This window comes from Prionailurus bengalensis, chromosome A2 (genome assembly GCF_016509475.1).
Source record: "Prionailurus bengalensis isolate Pbe53 chromosome A2, Fcat_Pben_1.1_paternal_pri, whole genome shotgun sequence".
NCBI lineage: Eukaryota > Metazoa > Chordata > Mammalia > Carnivora > Felidae > Prionailurus > Prionailurus bengalensis.
In genome coordinates, this window is record NC_057348.1 from 101044623 (window position 1) to 101070144 (window position 25522).

The 25522-nt window shown below is 35.1% G+C and overlaps 1 protein-coding gene across 1 annotated transcript in view; it reads left to right on the forward strand.

Moving 5' to 3' along the window:
* GLCCI1 (glucocorticoid induced 1) overlaps positions 1-25522 on the forward strand; it is a 150685-nt gene that overhangs the window by 63731 nt on the left and 61432 nt on the right. Inside the window, exon 3 of the mRNA XM_043589539.1 lies at positions 13786-13937. Coding sequence (XP_043445474.1) covers positions 13786-13937 — 152 coding nt within the window. The remainder of the gene's footprint in view (positions 1-13785; positions 13938-25522) is intronic.

Below are 25522 nucleotides of genomic sequence, written 5' to 3' on the forward strand. Positions count from 1 at the left end.
CTCCTAATTTCTGCATTTAACCATAGAGTTACCTACTTATTCTATTATTATGCTATTATGAGCTAACCTATAGTTATTATTACCTAAACAAAGTATTTATAGCTAAACTTAAGTGCTTAAGTCTTAACTTTGTTTATAGATTTTATGTACACGTATCTTTGGATTTTGAATTCTTACAAATTTTCAGTGTAGATAGCATGAGAAGAAATATTTACTGATCTAGGAAACTGGTGCTCTCTGTGCTATATCAGTTCATTCTTCATTCACATAAGGGGTAAGAATGCTGATAATTTTTTTTTTCAGATTCTTTTTCAGAATCAGAGGAGCTACAGTTCCTACAGATTCCTACAGAATCAGAGGAGTCATACAGATTTCTAAAGATCTCATTTTATGTGATATGATCAGTGCTTTTTTAGTAGTGAATAAGAGCTTGATCCTATAATGTTAGTGGTCATAATCAATGCTTTCTTGGCCTTTAGAATTATTTTAAGACTTTTTGTTTTTTATTGGCATACCCAGTAGATGGTGGAATGGTATGCAAAGAGCCTGGTTATTTGTGTCCCTTCTAGATTTAGCCCCTTGCAAGGAGAAAGTCCTCTTCTCCACATGACTCTCTTCGAATCCCTCTGTCCATTGCCCTGCCATTTCTCATGGTAAACTCCACCTTTTCCCATAAAAGGAACTCCTATCCTTTGATTCCTTCCTGGTTCTTGCTGCAGGCTTCCATAAGATGCACTTTGAAACTTTCCTCTGTGATTGCTAGCTCTGGTGGGGGGGGGGGGGGGGGGCGGTGGGCAGAAATTCTGTTAATGCAGTGACTATGGATGCTCCATTCCAGCTATTTTCTCCTCTGGACTAGGCAGGAGTTCATCTCTTTACTAGGTTAAGTAGGAAGAAAGTGTACTCTCTAAGGCTAGCATTAATTTTTCTGAGTCAACACAATCAAAATACTAGAGAAATATCAAAAATTTTTAAATGTATTTATCTGGTTCTAGAGGGAATTTAATAACTCACATTTGGTTTGCAGCTATGCTGTAAATTTATAGTCTAAGATTCAAATGTGCTAAGAGAATGACTATGTGAATTTCAGATCTTTTTCTGGCCATTATTTCATGTAGTGATACAAGACTTGCCTTAGCAATATTGGGCAATCTGCTGCTCCTTTGTCCTTTCCAAGTTACTAACTGAATTCCTTGCACCTCCTAGCAGTTTTTATGTTAATTCCTTTGCCAGCTGTTCATTGTATGAAGCTTAGTCTCTGGTAGATTCTTCAGGAGAAACTCATGGGACTGATACTCGTTGAGTTCTCCATACTTTATGTAACAAGAATTCAGCTATAGTTTTTATCTGTGCCTTTAAAGGTCACTTTAGCTTTATTAAAATGTGTTTGATGTAGGCTGTTCTGGACAATTTTCTCTGGATATATGTATGTACTTTTAATATATAGTTTCAAGTTACCTTTCGTTTTAGAGTTTTTTTAGTATTTTTTGTTTTGTTGTTTTGGTCTCTTTCAAAGATTCCTGTTAAACATATGTTGGACCTCATCTTGCTTATGGTGCATATTAATCATTTTCTCTTGATATCTTTTGATCTCTTCCTTTTTTTAAAAATTATAAAATGTGTTTTATGTTTCATGTAATTTCTGTTAAGGCATTGCCCATTGTATTTTTTGTAATTTAGTCTTCATTCCTGAAATAAGTTTTTCTTATGTTTCTAAGTCTTTCCTGAGTTTGGTCACTTTTCTTTTCATATCTTCCTTGCCCTCAAACACATCACTTACGAATTTTTCTAATCCTGAGGTTTTTCATTGCTTCTATCATTTAAAAAAGACTTTTAGCTTGTTTTGAGCTATTAGGTTGCAGTTTTCATCCTACGTGGTCATGTGTTTCTTTCTTGCTTTCATTATCGTAGGTCAATATTTATTGTTTGTGCCCTATTTTCCCTCATAGTGTAATTGTGTGGGTTTGGGGTGCCTGAGTGGTTCAGTCAGTTAAGTGTCCGACTCTGAGCGTTTCGGCTCAGGTCGTGATCTCAGTTTCATGGGTTCTAGTCCCTCATCGGGCTCTGTGCTGACAGTGTGGAGCCTGTTTGAGATTCTCTCTCTCTGCCCCTCCCCCACTCATGCTCTCTCTGTCTCTTCCAAAAATAACTTAAAAAATAATTATGTGGGATTTATTTGCTCTTCTCTTGCTCACATTTTAGGTGAAATGAATTTTACTGTGTTTTTAGAAGGGGGACATCATTCAGGTAGAGCTTTTCTAGCTTAAGAACTCTAGTATTCTCACTTCTTTTGTTTTTATAAAATGACTTAAAACCTCTTGCTTTTGTTATCATTCTCCTTGACTACCTTCCCCAACTTACCTGAACTTTCTGTTTGCTTTGCTTGTATTGTCCCTGCTATGTTCAGTTTTTATTGGACTCCCAGTAATTTCTGTTGGACTCTGTATTGGAAGCAGTTTTGTTAAGTTTGAGGCTAGCCATATAGTTCTACTACCTCAGACTTTATTCACTTGGTGTCCTCTTGCACTCCTGTAGAACCCCCTTCCAATTTTGGCTACTGTTCTCAGATTTGTCCTTTCCATTTACCCAATAGTGATTGGTTTTCTTTTGTTCTCAGGATTGTCTGAAGCCCACATACTTTCCTTCTGCTGCCTCTCAGACAGATGTTCAAAACATGATGGTCTTAATTTCTGAATCTTTGTCCCTATTCACTTACATTTGAAGTTTTTGTGGGGCCGTTTTGTGACATTGTTATGTTGCAGGTGCTTTCCCTCGGTCTTTGGTTTGACTAGTTTCTTTGCTCTCTTGTCACAGGGAGTTGTAAAATCTTTTCCTACTTCTGCAGTTTGTTGATAAAAGATTTCTTTTCTTTTTTTTTTTTTTTTTAGTTTCTTTATTTTGAGAGACAGAACACGAGTGGGGGTGGGACAGAGAGAGAGAATCCCAAACAGTCTCCACACTGTGAGCGTGGAGCCAGACGCAGGGCTCAAACTCAAGAACTGTGAGATCTAACCTGAGCTGAAACCAAGAGTCAGATACTAAACCGATTGAGCCACCCAGGTGCCCCTTGACAAAACTTTTATATGAAGAACTGTCTTGAATATTGACTTATTGCTCTACTTAATAGACACAAAATGCTACATATATTAGAAACCTGCCATAGTGCTAAAATAAAAAATAAGAGGTTAGTATTATGAAGTGAAACTGTACTCTGGAGGGTAACAGAGAGGGCATGTGTGTGTGTGTGAGAGAGAGAGAGAGACGGGGAGGGAGAGAGAATTACTATATGTATGGACATATATTCCAAACAAAAATAGCTGAAAAAAATGTTAATATCCTTTTCTAGATGGGTGATTTTTTTTTTCTATTTTTTCCTCATTAAAAGGTAAATTTTGAGGAAAAATGCTATATATCACAATTTGGGTGAAGTTGTTTCCTACTTTAAAAATCAGTGAGTACATCAGTAAAACTGGTTGTCACACTGTAGTCAAGATATGACCCATTCTGTAGCCTTTTTGTTTTTCTTTTTTTTCCACATTATAAAATTTATTTTACTTTTTCTCTTTTTTTCCCCAAATTTTAATTTAAATTCCAGGTAAACAATGTCATATTAATTTCAGGTGTATAATTTACTGATTCGTCACTTACAACACTCAGTGCTCATCCAAAAAAAAAAAAAAAGGGGGTGGGGGGAGAGAGAGAGAGACAGAGAGACAGAGACATATAGACAGATGGACAAACCAGGAAACAGACCCTTAACTACAGAGAACAAAACTAAGGGTTTCTGGAGGGGGTGTGGGTGAGAGGGTGGGTTAAGCAGGTGATAGGTATTGAAGAGGGCACTTGTTTGTTTTTCTTTTTAAATTGGGATATAATAGTGAATCTACCTCATTTGGTTAAAAATTTTCCAAGTTCTACCAATGCTTTAACTGGAAGTTAGCTCTTTAAAACAAAATATTGTGGAATATTCTGTCTCCTGATTAGAGAATACTTACTTTCTTTTCTAAAAATTTTTTTTTCAACGTTTATTTATTTTTTGGGGGACAGAGAGAGACAGAGCATGAATGGGGGAGGGGCAGAGAGAGAGGGAGACACAGAATCGGAAACAGGCTCCAGGCTCTGAGCCATCAGCCCAGAGCCCGATGCGGGGCTCGAACTCCCGGACCGCGAGATCGTGACCTGGCTGAAGTCGGACGCTTAACCGACTGCGCCACCCAGGCGCCCCACTTACTTTCTTTTCAATTACAATATTACTTTCATCTTTGACCATCTTATTTTGGTTCTTTTATAGTTGCTAATACTTGGTGATTATTTCTTTAATGTCTCAGCCCATTAGTCATAATGGATTTAGATGTTTGGAATCTCTGTGAATTGAATTCATTGGAAGTTCATAAAGCTTATGAACCTTCTACTAATTATGACTTCACCAAGGTTCTTTAAAGGACTATTATTTTGCTACCAGAAAAAAAAATGCATAAAAATTTTTTTAGCATCTTCTCTACCACATATGTAATTTCTTTGTAGATGTATTCCAAATGTCAAGAGCCCCATCTTACTTTGTTGCGTGTTCTTCCACTGCATGTCACCGGGCTTTATGGCTATCTTAGTGAAATTTTCTTTAAAACAGAAGATACAAAAAGATCTTCTCTTGGGCTTTCTTTGAAAACAAGCTTGAAGGCTTTCCTTATCTCATCTTAGATGCCATTTCACACAAATTTGAGTGAGCTGTAACCCATAAGATCATTCCTAAATGGCTGCATGACTGCATTTTTTTAAATTGTTTTCTTGACAAATCTCAGGTTACAGGCTGTGTCAGGCTTAGTTTGGTTGGAAGCATGTTTGTTTCTCTTGTCAACTTCTTGATTGGTTCCTTTCCAGATTTCTGCAGGGCTGCCATATGGTCATTTCTGCATGTTTTCTAGATTGCCTCTGTGGCACGATTCCAGGTATGCTTGATTAGTGTTTCAGAATCTACTCACACTAAGAGGGCTTCAGTTTTTGCCCTTTAGTTTGATTTCAGCTAACATGTTCAGATCTAGTGTCCTTCCTGTCTCTTATCTGAAGTTCATTTTATTTTGATGATTTTGTTTTATATGGCCTATGTGTTTTTGTGTTCTTAGATGTCAAGGAAGAAAGACCTATAAAGGCCATTAGTAAAGTGCCTGGACTATGTTGACTTTGGAGAACCGAATCTAGTAATAATTCTACTAGGTGACCAATATTAACGTACTTTAGATTGGCTAGAAAAGTATACCAGTCTCCCTTTACATTTGTTAATTCTTGTTTATACACTTGAAAAAAAACTTTGGCAATTTATTTTGGAAATCATTCTTTATACTTGTCAGGTAAGGAGACTCTTAATGTTGCTGGTGATGTTAAAGAAAAAATTATGAGACTTGTTAAAGAAAGGTAAGACAAACTTTATTCAGGGAGACTGTCGTAATATGTGTAGGGACCACTGCAATGGAGTTTTGGAGTGAGGAAGAGAGATTGGGCTCAAACTCTGAATACAGCAAAGAATAGTGGGGATTTCTAGCCAAGGAGCAGGGTGAGTGTTAGTGGATGGAAAATTACTAAGAAGGAAACATTGGGATAAGGGAGGATTCTGGCTAAACAGACATCACAGGGTTATTGTCGAAGGCAGTCTAGGGTGATCAGATATCACATGGGGGTGGTGGAGGATGAGGAACTTGATCAGATATCAAGAGTGATCAAATATTGAGGGTAGGGATTCTTGCTAAAATTGGACAGTGCAGAGACAAACATGGAAGCCCAAAAGTTAGGGCCTAGTTGAGAAGAGTTCAGAGGAGCCTGACTAAAGTTTGGCCAAGGAGAAAATCTTTGTCAGTGATAATAATTTAAAACTACGGCTCTCGAGGAAGAGCTCTCACTACAGAAATATTGAAGCAAATCCCTGATAACAAATAGGCCTTTAGCAAAATTATTTTTAACCTGAGTGAGCCAGTGGGGTGAATATTTCCAACCTGTATTTATTTATAGTGGTTCTTGATCTCCACTAGATTAGGAATTGTATCATTTCAAGTTGAAGTTGAAGAAAGATAATTTAATGTCTTCAATCTTGGCTTAGTGAACTTGTTTTGATTTTCAATGATGAAGATTGAAATTATAATATGAATGAATTAAGTTAGACGTCATGAAAAGCTCATTGATTTTCTGTAAAGATAAAGGTTGGTTAATAAACTCAGTCTTAAATGCTGTAGTCAAATTAATTATTAAAATTTAAATTTCACTTTACCTATATATTTGATTTAATTTTGCTCTGGCACTTTCATTTTATAAGGGAACCTACTTAATCTATTTTTTTCAGACTTCCTCATGTGTTTGAGGAAGTAAATTTTTTTGTACTTCACTTTTATTTGCATGCACAATACCCTGTTTGGACAGGAAGATCTCTGTCCAAAGGAAGCTATATTGAACTTTGTTATCTCATCTTTCTGGTGTGCCTAAGCATTCTGCCTAGAGTTTTCTGTATTAAAATGTGAAGTTTCCTATGTCATGGCTGGCCTCAAATTAGAAAGTAACCTTTTAAAGGAGATGATGAGTATTAAATTTATTAAATTCTAGAAGTTTAGCTGCTAGGAGCAGATTTCAAAGAGTTGGTTGACTTTGCAGCAGGATATTTCCTTAGGTATATGTAGTCAAACTTTCAGTGCCTTTAAATGGGAGTAAATTATTGTCATAGCAGGTTTTTATTTTTGAGTATCTACAGTTCCAAAGGATCTGGTCCCAGTCCTTCAGATACAGGTTCTTAAGCTTTTAATAGCATTAAGAGTCACCTGGGATGTTTACTAAAAATTCAGATTTCTTGATCCCTCTCCTCTACCAAAGAGTCTCACATGGTTGATAAGAAAACAGGCACACAAGTGAGCATATTTAACAAAAGTCTTAGACTTTGAGAAACACTGCTTTAGGACCTCAGTGTTTTCCAAACCTTATGAAGCATCTGAACCAGTCTGGTTTGGTTTAAAAATGTGTTGATACCTGGTTCCCCTGTATAATTTCTGAATTAGAATCTCTTGGAGTCTGGCCTGGTAACTTGCATCCTTGTAAGAAAGCCACACAGGATCCCATCCTTGAGTTCCATTGCTTAGTCCACCATTGAATTGCCTGAGAGCCTTGTGTCTTTCTGTTCTAGGATTGCCTAAGATCTCATTTCTAAGTGAAATACTAGAAAGCTGTTTCTTTTACTTCTCAGACATGCCCAGGTGTTAACACTGTAGTGGCAAAAAAGCATTCTCAATTTTTTTTTTTTTGAAAGCATTCTTTAACATTGTTCTAATCAGTACTAGGTAATTTAAGGCATACACAGACACACACCAACACATTGTGGGACTTAATGGCTGTTTTCATTTCTAATGTTAGCAAAGTTAAATGATAAACATGATTATTTTTACTACAACTGTGGTAGGATAAAATGTTTTTACATACTTCAGGAGCTTAAATTCAAGACAAAATATTATATATGTTTGTTTTGGTACCATTGGCTCACATTGTAATGTGACATTTTGAAAACTAGTTATGAGTTCTGTGATAGAAAGAACTGGAAAAGTGGTATTAGTACTTAGTTGTCTTAAGCATTTTGCTCAATTGAATGGCTGGAAGATGCTTTACAATGGTAATCAGTGATGGATTTTGAATAAAGAAGCAGTTCATTCTGGTGGCGTTATAATGGCTAAGTTTCATGGAATTTTAGGCATTACACAATAGTTGAAGGAGTAATAGCTCTTTTTCAAGAAGTTTTAAATAAATTGTTAAATGCTTTCTTTAAGTTTGGATGTGCTTCATGTAATCATGAAGTGTAGATGGAAAGCTTTGGCTAATAATCATTAATTGAGAGCTAAACACAGAGAACTGACAATTTTTATTTGCTTTTGTAGTAGGGTGAACATAGTATGAAATAGGTTGGAGTGTGTTAATGGTCCAAGAAAAAATATGAGTACTTTTTTATTTGTGTTGGTTTGCATTCTGTATGGCTACATTATGGCACTCAAAAATACTGTATCATCTTTGTCACCTGGTAAGGTTAGTTTGGAAGATGTGGTTGGTGGCTTGTTTCATATTATTCTGGAGCTATAGTTCTTTAAGTTTCCAATATTCAGTAACTTTTTTTTTCTTTTTTAGCTTGCAGAAGTTGTATTTAGCTTTATTTTTCACTGCCACTGAAGTAAACATTGTTGGGAACAAATTAATTAATTTAACATCATACTACATTGCTCTGGCAGTTAGATATCAGGCATGTTTTAACTGTTTTGAACAGTGCTAGTTTGCTATTCAAATTCAGGGTTATCTAATACGTAGCTTCATGCATTTAAGCCTATTTTATTATTATTACTCTAAAGTTGAATTTCCAGTTGGTTGTTAGAGAGCAAGAAGTATTTTGTATAGTTCTCAGTAGGTACTCAGGAGACCCAGGCCTACCAACTGCTGTTGCCATGTGGCTTCCTATTCAATGAGGTGAAGAGGGGCAGGAAAGAACAACTTTTAGATGAATGTAATGAGGACGACTTGTTATAGACTGTTGCTGTCAACAGTCATTTTCTGATTCTAATAGAATGATAGTACTGGAAATAGGTGTGATTTTTTTTTTTTTCAACCATCGTATTTTTTTGCTGAAGTTAGTTGTGTTTTACCCTCAACTATTTAAGTAAGGGTATTAGCAGCAGAACTGGTGAAGTAGCATGGCAAAGACTCTTACTACTCCTTTTGTGTAGTTGGAGAGCAGCATTCTTGGTATCTGCTGCCTAATTTTTTTTTTTTTTTTTTTTTTTTTTTTCTTTCTTTCCCTTCCTCTCCTTTGGTGTGCTTTTGCCATACATATACTGCTTTATATTATAGTTTAATTCTATGTATCATGTCTACCCCTAACCAGGATATAAACTCCTTGAAGAGAATCTGAAACTTGTTTTGCAATTTCCCTTGGTACATGTAACATAACAGTGCTTTCCATATGGCAGACATTTAGCAAGTTTTATTTAGTAATAATGATTACCTGGTTTCACCACTTATGAAGGTACTGTTTTCCTGATGTCTGTTTTCCTTAAGTAATGATACTAAGTATTTATTTAATTGATTTTCTTTCATACCTTACATAAATATAATTGAATATTTATTTTAGCAATTCTATTAAGTTAAACTCTTATAAATTAATTCAAAGACTGACTCTACTAATGTATGTTTCTAGCTCATAGGGTGTCCTCTTGATCTACTTGAATTGAGGTAATTTTGTAATAATTAGAGAAATAATTGTGATCACTCAATTCAAAACTACATATTCTAATCACAGCTGTAACCATGACATAGACAATTTATTGTATTGAATATGTAAGTAATGCAAAGCCAGTGTTGATTTTCCGTATTGCACTGGGTTGTAAAACCTGAGTTGATAGGAGATAACACCATGAATTAAATAAATAAAAACTGGTGAGCATCGAGGCTTAGATGTTGAGGCAGTTAAAAACTAATTCATTTCCAGGGCACTTGGGTGGCTCAGTCAGTTAAGCATCCAGCTCTTGATTTTGGCTCAGGTCATCATCTCATGGTTTGTGGGATTGAGCCCCATGTTGGGCTCTGGGCTGACTGTGCAGAACCTGCTTGGGATTCTCTCTCTCCCTCTCCCTCCCTCTCTGTGTGCTTGTGTGAGCTTTCTCTCTCTCTCTGTCCTCTCTCAGATAAATTTGAAATTTTATATATATATATATATATATAAGCTAATTGCCATGATAATTTGGATAATGGTAACGAGTCAACTTGTTGAAATAGAATTACATTGGGGCGCCTGGGTGGCTCAGTCGGTTGAGTGGCCGACTTCGGCTCAGGTCATGATCTCACGGTCCGTGAGTTCGAGCCCCGCGTCAGGCTCTATGCTGACAGCTCAGAGCCTGGAGCCTGTTTCAGATTCTGTGTCTCCCTCTCTCTCTGACCCTCCCCCATTCATGCTCTGTCTCTCTCTGTCTCAAAAATAAACGTTAAAAAAAAAATTTAAAAAAAAAGAAATAGAATTACATTGTTTTTGACAAACCTTTTGTTAAGTCTAGGGCTTTAGTAATATTTGATAGATTCAGTTATTATGGCTAATCATATCCTGGAAGAGTACTGTCCTTGCCAATTTTCAAACCTAATCTGATTTTTACACTTGAAATAATTTGGAAATTAACTCCCTATCTTTTAAATTTTCCTGGTTGTGAGCACTGGTGAGAATCTTTATTTTAAAGAGTGTTCGGGAGTACCTGGGTGGCTCAGTCATTTGAGCACCCAACTCTTGATTTTGGCTCAGGTCATGATCTCACGGTTTGTGAGATCTCTGTGCTGACAGCACAGAGCCTACTTGGGATCCTCTCTCTTCCTCTCTCTCTTTCCCTCCCCGCCCCCCCCCCCATAAATAAACAAACATAAAAAAATAAAGAATATGTTTGTAATAGGACCTATCAAGAATATATGCCTCATATACTTTAATTTTTTTTAAATGATGATTGGTAGAATGAATTTTGTAACAAGATATAGACACTGCATTGTCCTAACTTGTTTTCTCTTTTTAAGGCAGATCTTTTTGTTTGTTTTGGTGGTGGTAATGTCTGGTGCTTGTCTACACATTCTGAACATCATTAAGCAGTAGGATAATCTTGTAAAATTAGAGCTAAGTGGCCAATCTGTACATTGAGACTAGCACCCAGTTTCAGGTCCATTAAAATAAATAAGGCCATCTTTTGAGATACAGGAAAACATCATAACTTCTGTTTTTTTCCACACGTGTATTTTTATTTTTCTTCCATATCATGTGTTTTATCAGTTTTATAATGCTTAACGTATTAGTAATACAGTACATATCTCATTTATAAATGAATAACTGCAGATGTTGTTCCATGCTTACGTATAAGAGTATTTAGTCAAAATAGCTTGAAGACCACAGTTCTGACAAAGTCACTAATCTAGAGAATGGAAATTACGTGGAGAACATGTGATCTTTTGAGAGTGATAGGCAAAGGTCCAGTGATAAAATATATAGCAAGAGTTATTTGATATAGATTGAAATATATAGATCAAGAAGCTCATTTATATTGCTTCTTCATTATAAGACATAAAAATGGTCTCTATGGTTTATTTTCCAAGTTAGGAGGAGTTTTAATAGTTGTAAGTAGCGTATGTATGACAATTTAATAGTTCGGAGCAGTGTAAGTTTAGGCACAAGTTTTCCACATGTAGTGGTTCTTCATTTTCTGGCTACAGCTGACCTTTATGCAGGACTTTTTGTATTTAGTGGTGGACTGCTATAAATGTTGGTTCTTTTTTAAGACAATCTTTTTTGTCTCTTGTGTCTTCCTGGTGGAGGGAATATAAAGTAACTTTTAAAATTTTTAAACAAATTGTTATAGATTATGAGAGACATATTTTCTCCTTTTCCCAAAGTTGTTAAAATTTGTGGGTTTTGCTTTTATAGCCAGAAAAAAAAATACTTAAAGGAATTAATATAAATAACTTCTACTAGTACCAAAAACAGTCTACATAGGTATTAGTTGTGATGGGGGAGGAGGTAAGAGAGAAGAAAAAAAAAAAAAAAAACAGTGAAACAGGACAAGTAGCAAGAAAGCATTACAAATAGGAAGAAGAAAGTTACATGACAAGTTAAATTTACTATAGCAATAATGTAAATGGGATAAAATTATCTTCTACAAGAAGGCTTACTGCAAAGCTTTTTTTCCCAAAAAGCTTAGTTATATACTGAGTATAGGACACATGCGTAAACAGAATGATTGAAAGAAATTGAAAATTCAAGAGTAGGGATATCAGGCAAATTATAATAGAGAGCAAAAGGGGTCACAATGTTAATGTTTAATTTGACAGAGTTTAAAACGTGATATATGGAACAGATCATAATGAAGTATGTAAGCCATAGTACTGATATCATGGATCAGTATGTGTCAGGTTACACAGAACTAAAATGTAAATGATAAAAAATGGCAATAAAGAGAATTATTAGATCTCAAAAGAAGTTTAGAAATTTTAGAGTTCTTCTCTAAATTTGTGACAGATCCAGATGATAATTATATTATTCCTATATTCTGTATTTTTATTTCAGTTGAGGTACAAGACTAATAAAGACCTATATTCTGAAAACAGAAAATATATCTTCTTCATGACTCATGAGATATTTATAAAAATTGGCCATGTTTTTGGTCACAAAGAAAATTTCAGATAATTCCAAAGAGTAGATAGAAATAGTAGGTATCCTAGATTCTCTGCCCATGGTGAAATGAAATTAGAGCTAAGTAATAAAGATGAGGAAATTTGGTAATTTTCTTATCTTTTGTAACACTCTCGGGTTAAAGAAAAAAATCAAAACTGCAGTTTTAAGATATGTAAATAATATGATAACACCAAAGTATATAGTGTTTTGTTTTCTGATAAAAAAAACAAAGCAACAAAAAAACCCTGTATAGTCTGGCTTCAGGAAGATAGTGGAAGGACAGTATTCAAAACAAATGTTCCTTAATTGTTGTTAATGTGCAAGGCATTTTAGTTCCATGTGAGCTGTAACCCTGGATGAGACTCTGAGCTTTGGAGCTTGTAATTGGATGGATTTTATTATAGAAAGCACGTTGGTGGTAAATTATTGGGGATGTGTATATGGAAAGACTATAATTTCTTTGTTAAGAAACTGTAGAGTTCATTATGATCATTTTAATTTTGAAAAGCAGTACTTACAGTACCCAAATGGAAGGAAGTAGGTTGTTAGAGTAGATTGACTAAACTGTGTAGAATGTCTGGAGATCTTGCTTCCTTTTTACCTCTGGCTCCTGTTGGCAGTTCTCTTTCATTGGACAATTCTGTTTTATCCCTCTGGGCCAGATTCTTCACACATAAATGAGGAAATTGAATTATAATACGAGGTTCTTTATACATGTTATTTTTGTGTAGCTATGAATAAGTTGATTTAAGTAGTATTGAGCATTGATTCCTTTTCAGTCTGTAGAGACTAAACTTAAGTCCTGGTGGGGGAGAAAGACAAACTTACAGTTCCATGCAAGCAGAGGGGGTCACATATATCTGAAACCAAGGGTAGAGATGGAGAAAGAAAAGCCTTGGGGAAGGTTTCACAGAGTTGGTGTGACACCTGAGCTGCTCTTGGAGATAAGAGTTTGTCAGGGAAACACAAAAGGAGAGGGTTGTCTGCTCAGGAAGTAGTAGAATGTATAGGGGCAGAGAAGGGAGTGTTGTACATTTGGGAAACTGCAGTTAGTTCATTTGGCACTTCGTAGTTAGCATGGATTTATAGTGGAGTAGCAAGACATTAAGCACCGAGGTATATGGGAGCCAAATTGTAAAAAATACAGGCTTTAACTTTAAGATGGTAATTAACCATGGAAGTGTTTGTTTGTTTGTTTGTTTGTTTGTTTGTTTTAGTGGTGTTGGGATATAGCCCAATTGAGATAGATGCAGAGATAGCAGTGAAGAAACTGGCAGTCCAGGGGAGACATGATAGAGTCTTAATTGAAGTAATGGCAGTGAAGATGATGGGTAGATTTTAGAATAGGTCTCTGAATGGGTGAACAAGCATCTGACAGCCCTGGAAATATATGCAAGATTTAATATGTGAATGTATTTTCCTTTGGAGAGGGTCTGCAAACTTCATCAGGTCATATATGAAAGAGCTGTTAGGGTAAATATGTATCATAAGGAAACTTGGCAGGGTGACATTCTACAGACTATGAAGTTTAAATTTTACATAATTTATCAGTGACTAATCTAATTTTTTTTCACTTTTTATAGTGGACAGGCCAAAAGCTCAGCAAGTTCGAACCTCTAGTACAATAAGGCGAACCTCTTCTTTGGATACGATAACAGGACCTTATCTCACAGGACAGTGGCCACGGGATCCTCATGTTCATTACCCTTCATGCATGAAAGATAAAGCTACTCAGGTAAAATGAGCAAATCAAAATCAGTTTTATTACCCTGCAGTTCTGTTTTGATCACAATAAAGAAAATGTAATTTCATCAAATTTTTCCAAATTTGAAATATATTCTACCAAAGAAGGAAGCCATTTCTTTTAATAAGCTTTAGACTAATGGTTTATTGTCATTTCGGTTTTAAAAGTTTTAAAATTATTTAAAATTTAATAAAGAGCACATCAGCTTATATTACACGGTTTTTGAGACTTAGAGTTTTAAGAATTGCTTAACAGAAATTAACATAACTAGTAAGTATATTAGAAAATATAAATAATTTTTGAAGAAAAGTTTACACAATTTTTGGAAGTAATTTATAAAGTACTAGCACATGGCTAAGGAAATTCATGTTATAGGATTTTGTTTAATTTTTTTTAATGTTTGCTTATTTTTGAGAGAGAGACAGAGCATGAGCAGGGGAGGGGAAAAGAGAGAGAGGGAGACACAGAATCCAAAGCAGGCTCCAAGCTGTGAGCTGTCAGCACAGAGCCCGACACGGGCCTCGAACCCACAAATTAGGAGATCATGACCTGAGCTGAAATCCGATGCTCGACCAACTGAGCCACCCAGGTGTCCCTGTTTGTTTGTTTATAACCGAAGACTAGAAACCTTGATATCTAAATAGAACGTTTACTGTTTGTCACACTTTTTCTGCTTATGGAAGGTTCCCCAAGCTTTGGATTTAAGAAGCTTTTCCTTCCAAGTCAGGGAAAAATATGAAAACATCTTACTTTATGATTTCTGAGTTCTTGACCATTTCTTCATAATAGTCGTCAATCAGCATTTTGAAGAATATTAAAAGTATAAGAGACGGTTGCTGGCCTTAAAGAACTTACAGCATAGTTAGGAAGATAAGATGTAAATTCATGAAAATCAGTAATAGAAGATAGTATATAATTAGATGTTTGATGAATGGAGCATTTAAATGTTAGAGGATTCAAAGGAATGAGAAGATTTGAAGCTTTCTAGGTTAGGGAAATGGAAGTATTTGAGTTTAATGTCTGAAGAAGAAGGGAGGAAATTTGGACATGATCTGTGAGAATCTTCTCAGTGCTTATAATTTTCTCAGAGAAGCTTGAAACCATGAAATTAGCTTCTTTATTATCCATCTTATCAGTTTTGTCTTCGCAATATTTTATGCTATCCATAGTCTTTTGCTTTCCATTCTTTGCTTTATGAGGAAAAGGATCAGTTTGATGTGGTAGACAATGGGCTTCTCAAGTAGAAATAACTAGCAGAACTCAGAGATGTGGGTCTGGACACTTAGAATTGGACTCAGATAATTCAAGACCATCTTTTTGGAAGAGTAGGGTTCACAAGTGTGATAAAGTGTAGACATGGTATATAAAGAAAGAAGATCAAGAGACCAGGGACTTCATCTTTGGAAAAGCACACAGGGAAAGAGAAAAATGCACACTAATATATTTACCTGGAAGCAACAAGAAGAGGAGGGGATTAACATTTACTGACTGTAGATCATGTGCTGCATTTCTTACATCCCGAGTTTCGTTTAGTTCTCACAAGAACAATGTAAGATGACACAGATGGGGAAGCAGGGACTCTGAGAAGCTAAGGGACTTACTCAGGATCATAAAGGTAGGAAGTGTTGGAGCCAGGCGTCAAATATAGATTAATTTGTCAATCATTCTGAGCTTCAGTTTTATGGTGCTGTTAGAATAAATGGAATAGTGTGCTTGTGTGTTTCACCTAGTGGAGTAACTGGCATGGTATTTAAAGATGGCAGCTTTTCTTTTTAGGTTTTAAAAAATCCTACTTTTTATTGAGTATATGCTTTATGCAGATGGTATCCAGAAACAGAGGAGCCAGGTAAAGAGCAAAAGCTAAGAGAAGAATTGCAGTAGTCTAGCCTTAGGAGCCAAAGGGAAAGATGTTCTAAGGAAGAATTGTTAACACCATCAGGTGCCAAAGAGAGAGGTCATGGAGAATAAGGACTAAAGTTAAGGATTAGGGGCACATTATCTTGGAGAGTTTAGAATTGAAGTTACAGAGGAGGAAACTCCGATATTCCAGAATTAAGAAGAAAACTAGATGGAGATAGAAAAGAGGGCTCTGGGTATGCTTCTTAAGCTTGTCTGTTTCTTCATCTGTGTGACAAGGTTAGTGAAACCTAACTCATGATAATGTTATGTAACTATACATGACAATATATGAAAGTGAATGTCAGTACCCATGGTAGGTTATTGGTAGTGGATACAGATAGGCCCATTTGCAACATTTGCATGGTTTGGAGCAAATATAAATGAAGACCCACATACCATATGTGTATAACAAACTGTTATATAAGATATATTTTGTCCTTCCACTTTGGCAAATAAACCTTCACATGGACCTTGAACGTCAAGTTGGAACTAAGAAATCCTGGATTCTTCAGACCTACATGCCAGGATGTGTCTGCATGCTCTGATCCCACCCCGTCTTCTGAGCCTAAACCTGTATCTCTTCCTACCCTACACACCATTCTATTCTCTGAGAGGGGGCTTCACACATATGTTTCAATGCCCCAGTTCTCACATCCATGCTTTGTTCGTACTCCTTCAGGAAGTGAGACCCAGGGAATAGGTTCTTTCACAACTTAGAAGCCAGGCTGCTCTGTTTAGGCAAGGAATTCCTGGGTCTAGGTTACCCAGAGCTTAGTCCGTGGTAGAAGTGTGGGCTCATGGTGTGTATGTCCTTTTGGACCCATGATCTCTTCACCTTTGGGGAGGGGTGTAGGTAGAAGAGGGCCAGAGTAGTTCCTCCTAAAACTCGAGGTCCAGGACAGAGGTCTGACTGGGTCTCTATGTAGGTCATTTATTTGAGAAACAACATTGAAAGGAAGGTATAACATAGGCCTCACTTTACAGATGAGATACTGAGGCATGGGGAAGTTAAGTAATTTGTACTTGGTTATATAGCTAATAAAAATAAAGAAATTTGAACTCTGATTTGGCTGATTCCAAAGCTTTTGCTTTTTCTTCAGTTCTCCACTGTTTCTCATAGTAACCCCTGAAGCATATAGACTTAACCCAGTGTTTACTTTAGAAGCATAAGAAATGGTCTTGCCCCCAAGCCTCTGTTGGTTTAATTGAAGGTACAAGAGATGAACATGTGAGATGTTTTTTGTTTTTATTTTTTTATTGTCACATCCATTCTTTCTGGATTAACTCTTGAACTCTGAGCGATGCAAATAGAAGATTTTGTTTATTTAGGGTAAGTTAGTGGAGAGAAGGTGGTACAGTCGCTTGCTACAGATATTGCTATCTAGGCTGTCCGGTTTTGGTGGAGGGTGTCTCTAGGATTTTTTTTCTTTCACATTTCCATATTTCAACTACCTTAATTATTGAGGGTTAGGAATAAAATTCTCAATATTTAATATACTTACACATTGGGCCTTTTCAGAAGTGTAGCATAATGTTGTGAAAATCACTGTGGACTTGGGAGATGCATCATGAGTTCAAATTAAGGCCCAGTATGAGAGAACCTTGTGGGATGATGGAAGATTTGTATATCTTGATAGAGGTTTTGGTTATATGAGTGAATGCATTTTCAGAACTTACACAAGTATACATTTGTGTGTTTTACTATAGAACTTTAAAAATATAGAGCCTAAACAAATATTGAACTCTAATCAGATGTTCAGGAGTGAAATGTACTGCTGTTTGCAGCTTACTTTGAAATGAATCAAAAATAAGATCAGTTGATGGATAGGTAGATATATGAAGCAAATATAGCAAAATGTTACATAGAGAATCTAAATGTTGGCTTTTTTAGTGCTCATGAGGCAGTTATTTTCAGTAAACTTTAAGGTTGAGTATTTTAAAATGTTGGGAGAATAATCATGGCCACTGAATTAACCGTTGTGTGGTCCAAACTTCAGTTTCCTCTATAAATTGAAATAGCAGACCAAATTTGCAGAATCACATATTTACACTGAGGACTGAAAGAGACCACTTCACATATTTAAGGCTAATGAGAAAATGGATCATTGCCAGCTTATTAGAATAGTCTGTGTAGCTTAATAGAAATAAAAACTAAAAACCTTTTGTGGAATTTAATATTACTTTAATATATCAGCCTTGCAGATACAACCCTTTTTTAAACAAAAATTTATTACCAACTCCCAAAATTGAACCTACAGTTAAAGTTACAGTAATCAGTAGTATATTCTCAGTTTTTACCATGTTATCTAAAGCTTCATCTCAGACGGATTTACAATTCTGAGTGTGAGCATGTTTTTAAATGAGAAAGTAGTACATACACTTTCCATAAAGGGTTCAAACAATAAAAACAGTATAGAGCAATAATAAAGCATGTTTCTTCTGAGTTCCCAAGTATGGTAGCAAATATACACATTCTCTTCACAAATATACACATTTTCTCTCCATGGCACATTGTAGGATTTTACTTCTCTGCCCACTTAACGTTAAGTTTGGCCATGAAACTTATTATAGGAAGAGGCTGGAAGAGACCTGGCGTACTAAAACCAGACAAGGCCACCACAAAAAAAGAAAATTATAAGCTCGTATCCCTGATTAATTTAGATGCAAAACACCTCAACAAAATATTAACAAACTAATTCAATAGTACATTAAAAGGATCATACACCATGATCAGTGGGATTTATTCCAGGAAGCAAGGTTGGTTCAACATTTGCAAAATTGTTCAGTGTGATACATCACATTAACAAAATGAAGGATAAAAATGATATGATCATCTCAATAGATGCAGAAAAAGCATTGGTCAGAATTCAGCGTTCATCTGTGAAAAAAACTTTCAACTAAGCGAGTATAGAGAGAATGTATCTCTACATAATAAAGGCCATGTGTGACAAGCCCATAACTAACATCATACTCAGTGGTGAAAAACTGAAAGCTTTTTCTCTAACATCAGGAACAAGATAAAGATGCCCACTCTCACTTTTATTCAACATATATTGGACATCTTAGCCACAGCAGTAAGGCAATAAGAAAGAAAATAGAGAAATAAAAAAGAAATAAAAGGCTTCCACATTGGAGAGGAAGGAGTAAAACTGTCACTATTTGCAGATGACATGATGCTCTATACAGAAGACGCTGAAAACTTGGTCAGAAGGCTGATAGAACTAATGAATTCAGTATGAAGTTGCATGATACAAGATCAACATACAGAAATCTGTTGTGTTTCTTTACACTAATGTATCAGAAAGAGATACTAAGAAAGTCCCATTTAAAATTGCATTTAAAATGGCGTCTGGGTGGCTCAGTCAGTTAAGTGTCCAACTTCGGCTCAGGTCATGATCTTGGGGTCCGTGAGTGTGAGCCCCATGTTGGGCTCTGTGCTGACAGCCCAGAGCCTGGAGTGTGCTTCAGATTCTGTGTCTCTCTCTCTCTGCCCCTCCCCAGCTTACACTGTGCGTGTGTGTGTGTGTGTGTGTGTGTGTGTGTGTGTCTCACAAAAATAAACATTAAAATTGCATCAAAAAGAATAAAATACCTAGGAAATAATTTAACCAAGGAGGTAAAAAACTGGCACATGAAAACTATATAAGACATTGACTAAAGAAACTGAAGAAGATACAAACAAATAGAAATATATTCCATGCTCATGTATTGGAAGAATTAATATTGTTAAAATGTTCATGCTACCCCAAGTAATCTACAGATTCAGTATAATCCCTGTCAAAATTCCAATGACATTTTTTACAGAAACAAAACAAATAATCCTAAAATTTGTATTGAGCCACAAAAGACCCTGAATAGCCAAAGCATCTTGATAACAAGAAAGCTTGAGACATCATACTCTGATTTAAAACTATATTACAAAGCTATAGTAATCAAAACAGTATGGTATTGGTGTAAAAACAAACACATAGGTCAATGGAACAGAATAGAGAGCCAAGAAATAAACCCATGCATATATGGTCAATTAGTTTATCACAAAGGAGCAAGGAATATACAGTTGAGAAGGGACAAGTCTTTTCAATAAATGATGCTGAGAAAACAGGACCACTATCATACACCATACACAAAATTTAATTCAAAATGGATCAGTGACTTGAATGTAAGACCTGAAACCATAAAAATTCTAGAAGAAAACCTAGGTGGTAAGCTCCTTTATGTGGGTCTTGGTGATGATTTTTTGTATTTGACATTAAAAGCAAAGGCAACAAAAGAAAAAGTAAATAAGTAGGGCTACATCAGACTAAAAAACTTCTGCACAGCAAAGGAAACAATAAAATGAAAAGGCTTCCTACTAAACAGGAGAAAATATTTGCAAATTATATCCAGAATATCAAAGAAGTGCTATAGCTCAATAACAAAAGAACAAACAATCCAATTAAAAAATGGACAGAAGATCTGAATCCACATGTTTCCAGAGAAGATATTTAGATGGCCAGAAGGAAAATGAAAAGATGCTCAGCATCACTAATGATCAGGGAAATGTAATCAAAACCACAGTGAGATAGCACCTCATATTTATACGAATAACTGTTATCAAAAAACCAGAGTTAGCCAGGATGGGGAAAAAAGTAAATAATTGTGCATTGCTGGTGAGAAAGTAGATTGTCGCAGCCACCATGGAAGACGGTATGGAGTTTCTTCAAAAAATTAAAAATAGAATTACCACATGATCCAGTAATTCCACTTCTGGGTATTTATCCAAAGAAGACAAAAACACTAACCCCAAAAGATACTTGTACCCCCATGTTCATTAGAGCATTATTTACAATAACTGAGGTATGAAAGCAGCCTAAGTGTTCACCAACAGATGAGTAGATAAAGAAGTTATGGTATGTGTATGCAATGGAATATTATTCAGCCATAAAAAAGCATGAAATCCAGCCATTTACAGCAACATAAATGGACCTTGAAGACATTTTACTTCAGTGAAATAAATCAAAGAAAAATATGATCAAATAAGATCTCACTTACATGTGGAATCTTAAGAAAAATAAGCTCATAGGTGCAAAGAATAGATTGATGGTTGCTGGGAGTTAGGGGGTGGGCTAAATGGGTGAAGGGAGTCAAAAGGTACAAACTTCTAATTATAAAATAAATAATTTGTCTAGGGATGTAGTGTACAGCATGGCAACTGTAGCTAATAATCTTGTATCGCGTATTTAAAATTTGCCAAGAGGGGTGTCTGGGTGGCTCAGTCAAACATCTGACTTTGGCTTTGGTCATGATCTCACGGTTTGTGAGTTCTAGCCTTGGTTGGGCTCTGTACTGACAGCTCAGAGCCTAGAACCTGCTTTGGAATCTGTGCCCCATCTCCTTTGCCCCTCCCCTGCGTGTGCATTTAGTCTCTCTCAAAAATGAATAAACATTAAAAAAAAGTTGCCAAGAAAGAAAATCTTAAAAGTTCTCATTACAAGAAAAAATTTCCATAATTATGAGTGGTAACAATGTTATCTAGACTTATTGTGGTGATCATTTCACAGTGTATACAAGTACTGAATTATTAGGTTGTATACCTTAAGCTAATATAATACTATATGTCAGATCTCAATAAACTTAAAAACAGAGCTGGTGCTTTTCACTCTGACAAGAGCAGCATCAAGCATAGTTATTTTACTAATTGTTTTTCTTCTTAAATCAGAAGTGATTTTTCAGATGTGAAATACCATTTCATCATTGAAATGAATATGTTGTTTTGACTCAACCTATAATATAGTGAATTTCTTTAATAGATTACTTAATAATTGGTCATGATTACATTTCTGGAATAAATGCTATGTATGGAATTCTCTTTTAAAAATAATACAGTGGCAAATAAAGCATTTGTTAATATTATATTTGTTTCAAAATTCAGAAATGGGGTCTGAAATTTTTTTCTTTTTCATAATGTAATCCTTAGTGTTATACTTGCTTAATGAAAAGATTTTGTAAGATTTCCTTCCTTTGTGCTTTGGAACAATGGTGAAAATATCATCCCAATTACCTGTTACTTGGGTCTGAAAAAATTTTACCTATGAAGCTAACTAGACTAGTATGTTTTTAGATGGTAACTCTTTTAGTAAAATCTTAATTTTTTTCCAGTGGTTCTTGGTTTTAGTTTCTATTTCTTTTGTTTGGTATTTTCATTTGAATATAATCCATTTCATCCCACTTTTCAAGTGTATTTGCATAGTTGCACAAAATATTCTTGTATAATTCTTTTAATTTCTTGTAAATCTGTAGTTTTCTTTTCTCACTTATAATACTGCATATCTGTGTTTTGAGTGAATAAATTTATTAGGTTACATAGCACAAAAAAGATTTTAAGGTGTTGAATTTGTTTTTCTTTTTTCTAGTTCATTGCCCTCTGACTTTACTCGATCATTGCACTTTTTTCTGCCTTCCTGGAGTGTATTTTTTCCCCTAGATTCTAGAGATAAATGCTTAATTTTTGTATTTGTGGTATTATTTCTTATTCAGTAATACAAGTGATTTTTATGTCAAGATTTATCCTCTGAGCTCAGCTTTGGTTAGTATATAATGTTTCCATTATTTATATTTTGCGAGATAACTATGTAGTTTCAGTTTTGATATCCTGTTTAGTATATGAGAGCTTTTTGTTTTGTTTTTAATTTCTAAATGGTTAAAGTTGCTTTTCCTAGTAAAAATATAATTTCTAGTTTTATTACATTTAGAGTATAGCATTATACGTCTTTGAAAACTTGGGTGAAATTTTCTTTGTGGCCTAATGTTAAGATCGTGTTTGTTTCTTTTAATGCTCTGTGAGTATTTGAAAATGAAGTATAGTCTTTACTTTTAGATACAGAATTCATTACATATTCAGTGTTATTATATTATTCAGCTTCCGTATAGCCCCTTTGATTTATGTCTGTTTGTTCCATCATAAGCTGGCAGTTACTGAATTAAAATTTCTGTCAATGTATGTTTCCAGTGGTTATTGCTTATATATCTTAAGAATATAGATGTATAAAGATTTATGTCCATTGTATCTTCCTTTTGGTTAGTATTGATTATTATTATGGGATACTCTGTCTTGATTAATATTTTTCCTCTGAATTTAGTCTTTTTATGATATAAATTAATATTGAAAACTCTGTTTTATTTTTGTTTTCCATTGGTCAGGAACTCTGGTTCTGGAATCAAGACTGGTTTTGAATCTTCACTCTAGCATTATCCAACTTTCTAATTCTGGGCAAATTACTTTACTTCTATGTCTGGGTTTTCTCATTTGTTACTGGAATAGTATACTTCATAGGATTATCATAAGGGTTAAATTGAGTTAATGCATTTGAAATGCTAAGAATAGTGACCAATACATTAAGTGTCAATAAATACTTGCTATTATTATTTACATTAACTAGCAGAGAGAGAGAAAGGTGAATGTTTGGATACTTGCCATGGTACTGTGGATTCACTGCTGGAAAGGGAAACTTCAAAAGGAAATTTCTTCCTCTTTTCTTTCACCTCTTTCCCATGGTTTTTATTTCTTAGTTTGTTTTTGTCTTTTGTCTTTCTGTTCTGGTAAATCTTGCTTATTGCTGGAAATGATTAGCTTTGTGCTATTTACTTATTTATCTATCCATTCATTTATTTTGGAGTCATCCATCCCATCACTTGTTCCCTATTAGGGAAAAATGGTGTGGTGAGCTTGGCAGTTTTTAAAAATTTGATGGGCAATTGAGGTGAAAATAGCTTTTGTGTATGTAAATCTTTCCACTTTGACTACCTATCTACCCCCCCCCCCGCATTCATTTTCCCTCCAAATTTAGTATTGGAGGCAACTTTAGAATTGCTCTTACTTTTTACATTCTTTGAGGGGTAGTACGTGGGATGGTTAGATCTTAAGTGAAATTCTGCATACTCTGCTTTTATTTTTCAGATGATGTTTTTCTTTGGCATTTTATTGTTTAAAATTAATTTTCAGGGGCACCTGGGTGGCTGAGTCATTTAAGCGGTCAACTCTTGATTTCAGCTCAGGTCATGATCTCATGGTTCATCGGTCTGTGTTGAGCTTCTCACTGACAGCGTGGAGCCTGCTTGGGATTCTTCCACGTGCTGTCTTTCTCTCTCAAAAATAAGTAAACATTAAAATAATAAAATTAATTTTAAAATTTGGAGGATGAAACGTTTGAACATGCCGGGAAGTATATAAAATAGCATTTTTATTTATTTTTCTTAATTTCATTAAGTTTGAGTGTATGGTTTATGATCCTACGTCTATGCCAGCATCTTTCTCTAGAAATTTATTTATTTTTAAGAAACTGTTCAGGAATAAGTACTTAGCATTTGGCTTTAGCTACATTTGATAAAGTCAACAATTCTGAACTCAAATACATAAATTTTTTGCTATTTAAATGACATTTAAAAAAATCGATCCTTTTCCTCCCTTTGTGAACAGAGCTTGACTGAGGAGGACTTTAATCAAAGGAGTGGATATTATACCTCAAATAGTAATAGATCTGAAAGAGAACTTTCAGTTTTTTACTCTGATCAAAAACTCATTTCCTGACCAAAAGTCATGCTTACTAACAGCTGTTTGGGTTTCCTGTGCCCTTATTAAGCAAGTTTGTTTAAGAAGCAGCAGTTGATGGAACAATTTTGGAGAGTGAGAGGCTTTTCTGGAAATGGAAACAAGTCTGAAGACTTGGCCATCTTGGCCTCTTACATTGCATTCCAGGACCTACATTGTTTCTTTTATTGAGCCGGTCCCTAACTGGCTGTTGAGTAAATGTATAAAGATTCCTTCCTGTTGAGGATCACCTTTACTTTCTCTTTCAGCTATTAGCAAATTCAGAGAGATCGTATAATCCTGGAGTTCAACAGTCCACATGAAAGTAGTCATGTTCCTAATTTAGAGAGTAATATTTTTGGTTGCCAAAGGAATATACTCAGCTGTACTGATGAAAAAGTTAAACCCGTGGCTAAGATATTTAATATTTTATTTATAAAGTTCAAATACTATCACTAAAATTACCAGAAACTCAAAATTGTACTTACTAATTTTTAATAAGTAATACATTCATTTGATTCAAAAGTAAAAGAATTTAGTAAAGAGCCTTCCCCATACCCCTTTACTTGGGTTTCCTCCCATTACCAGAAACACTTAACAGGTAGCAAAATACCTGCTTTCCTTAGTCTTTTCCCCCATGCCTTTACTCCTAATTTAGCTCTAGGTAAAATTGTGAAGTAGTTTGTATTTATTTGGAACAGCCCTCTTCTTCTCTCATCTTGGCTTTTGTTGTCTGTACATTGGTTCTCATCCTTTTATATTTTTTAACCCATCAATTTTCTGTTAAAAATGCTGTAACAGTAATAAACAATTACCATTTACTTGGACATCTGTTAGTTATATTAAGCTTTAAGAATTTAAGAATTAAATCATAGTTAAGTGCATAGTATGAGAAAGTAATATGCCTGTCCACTTATTAATAACTACTTTGTATAAATGAATTATTGGAATAAGATATATGACATTGATAGGAAACATGAGTATAAACCAAGTGAAAACAGTTCCCATTGCTGTTGGAATTCTCATAGCTTTGGGGGGATAACTATTTTTGGGAGATAACTGTTGCAATGAGGATTACATAACATAATCCATGTTAAGCTTGCTAGCACAG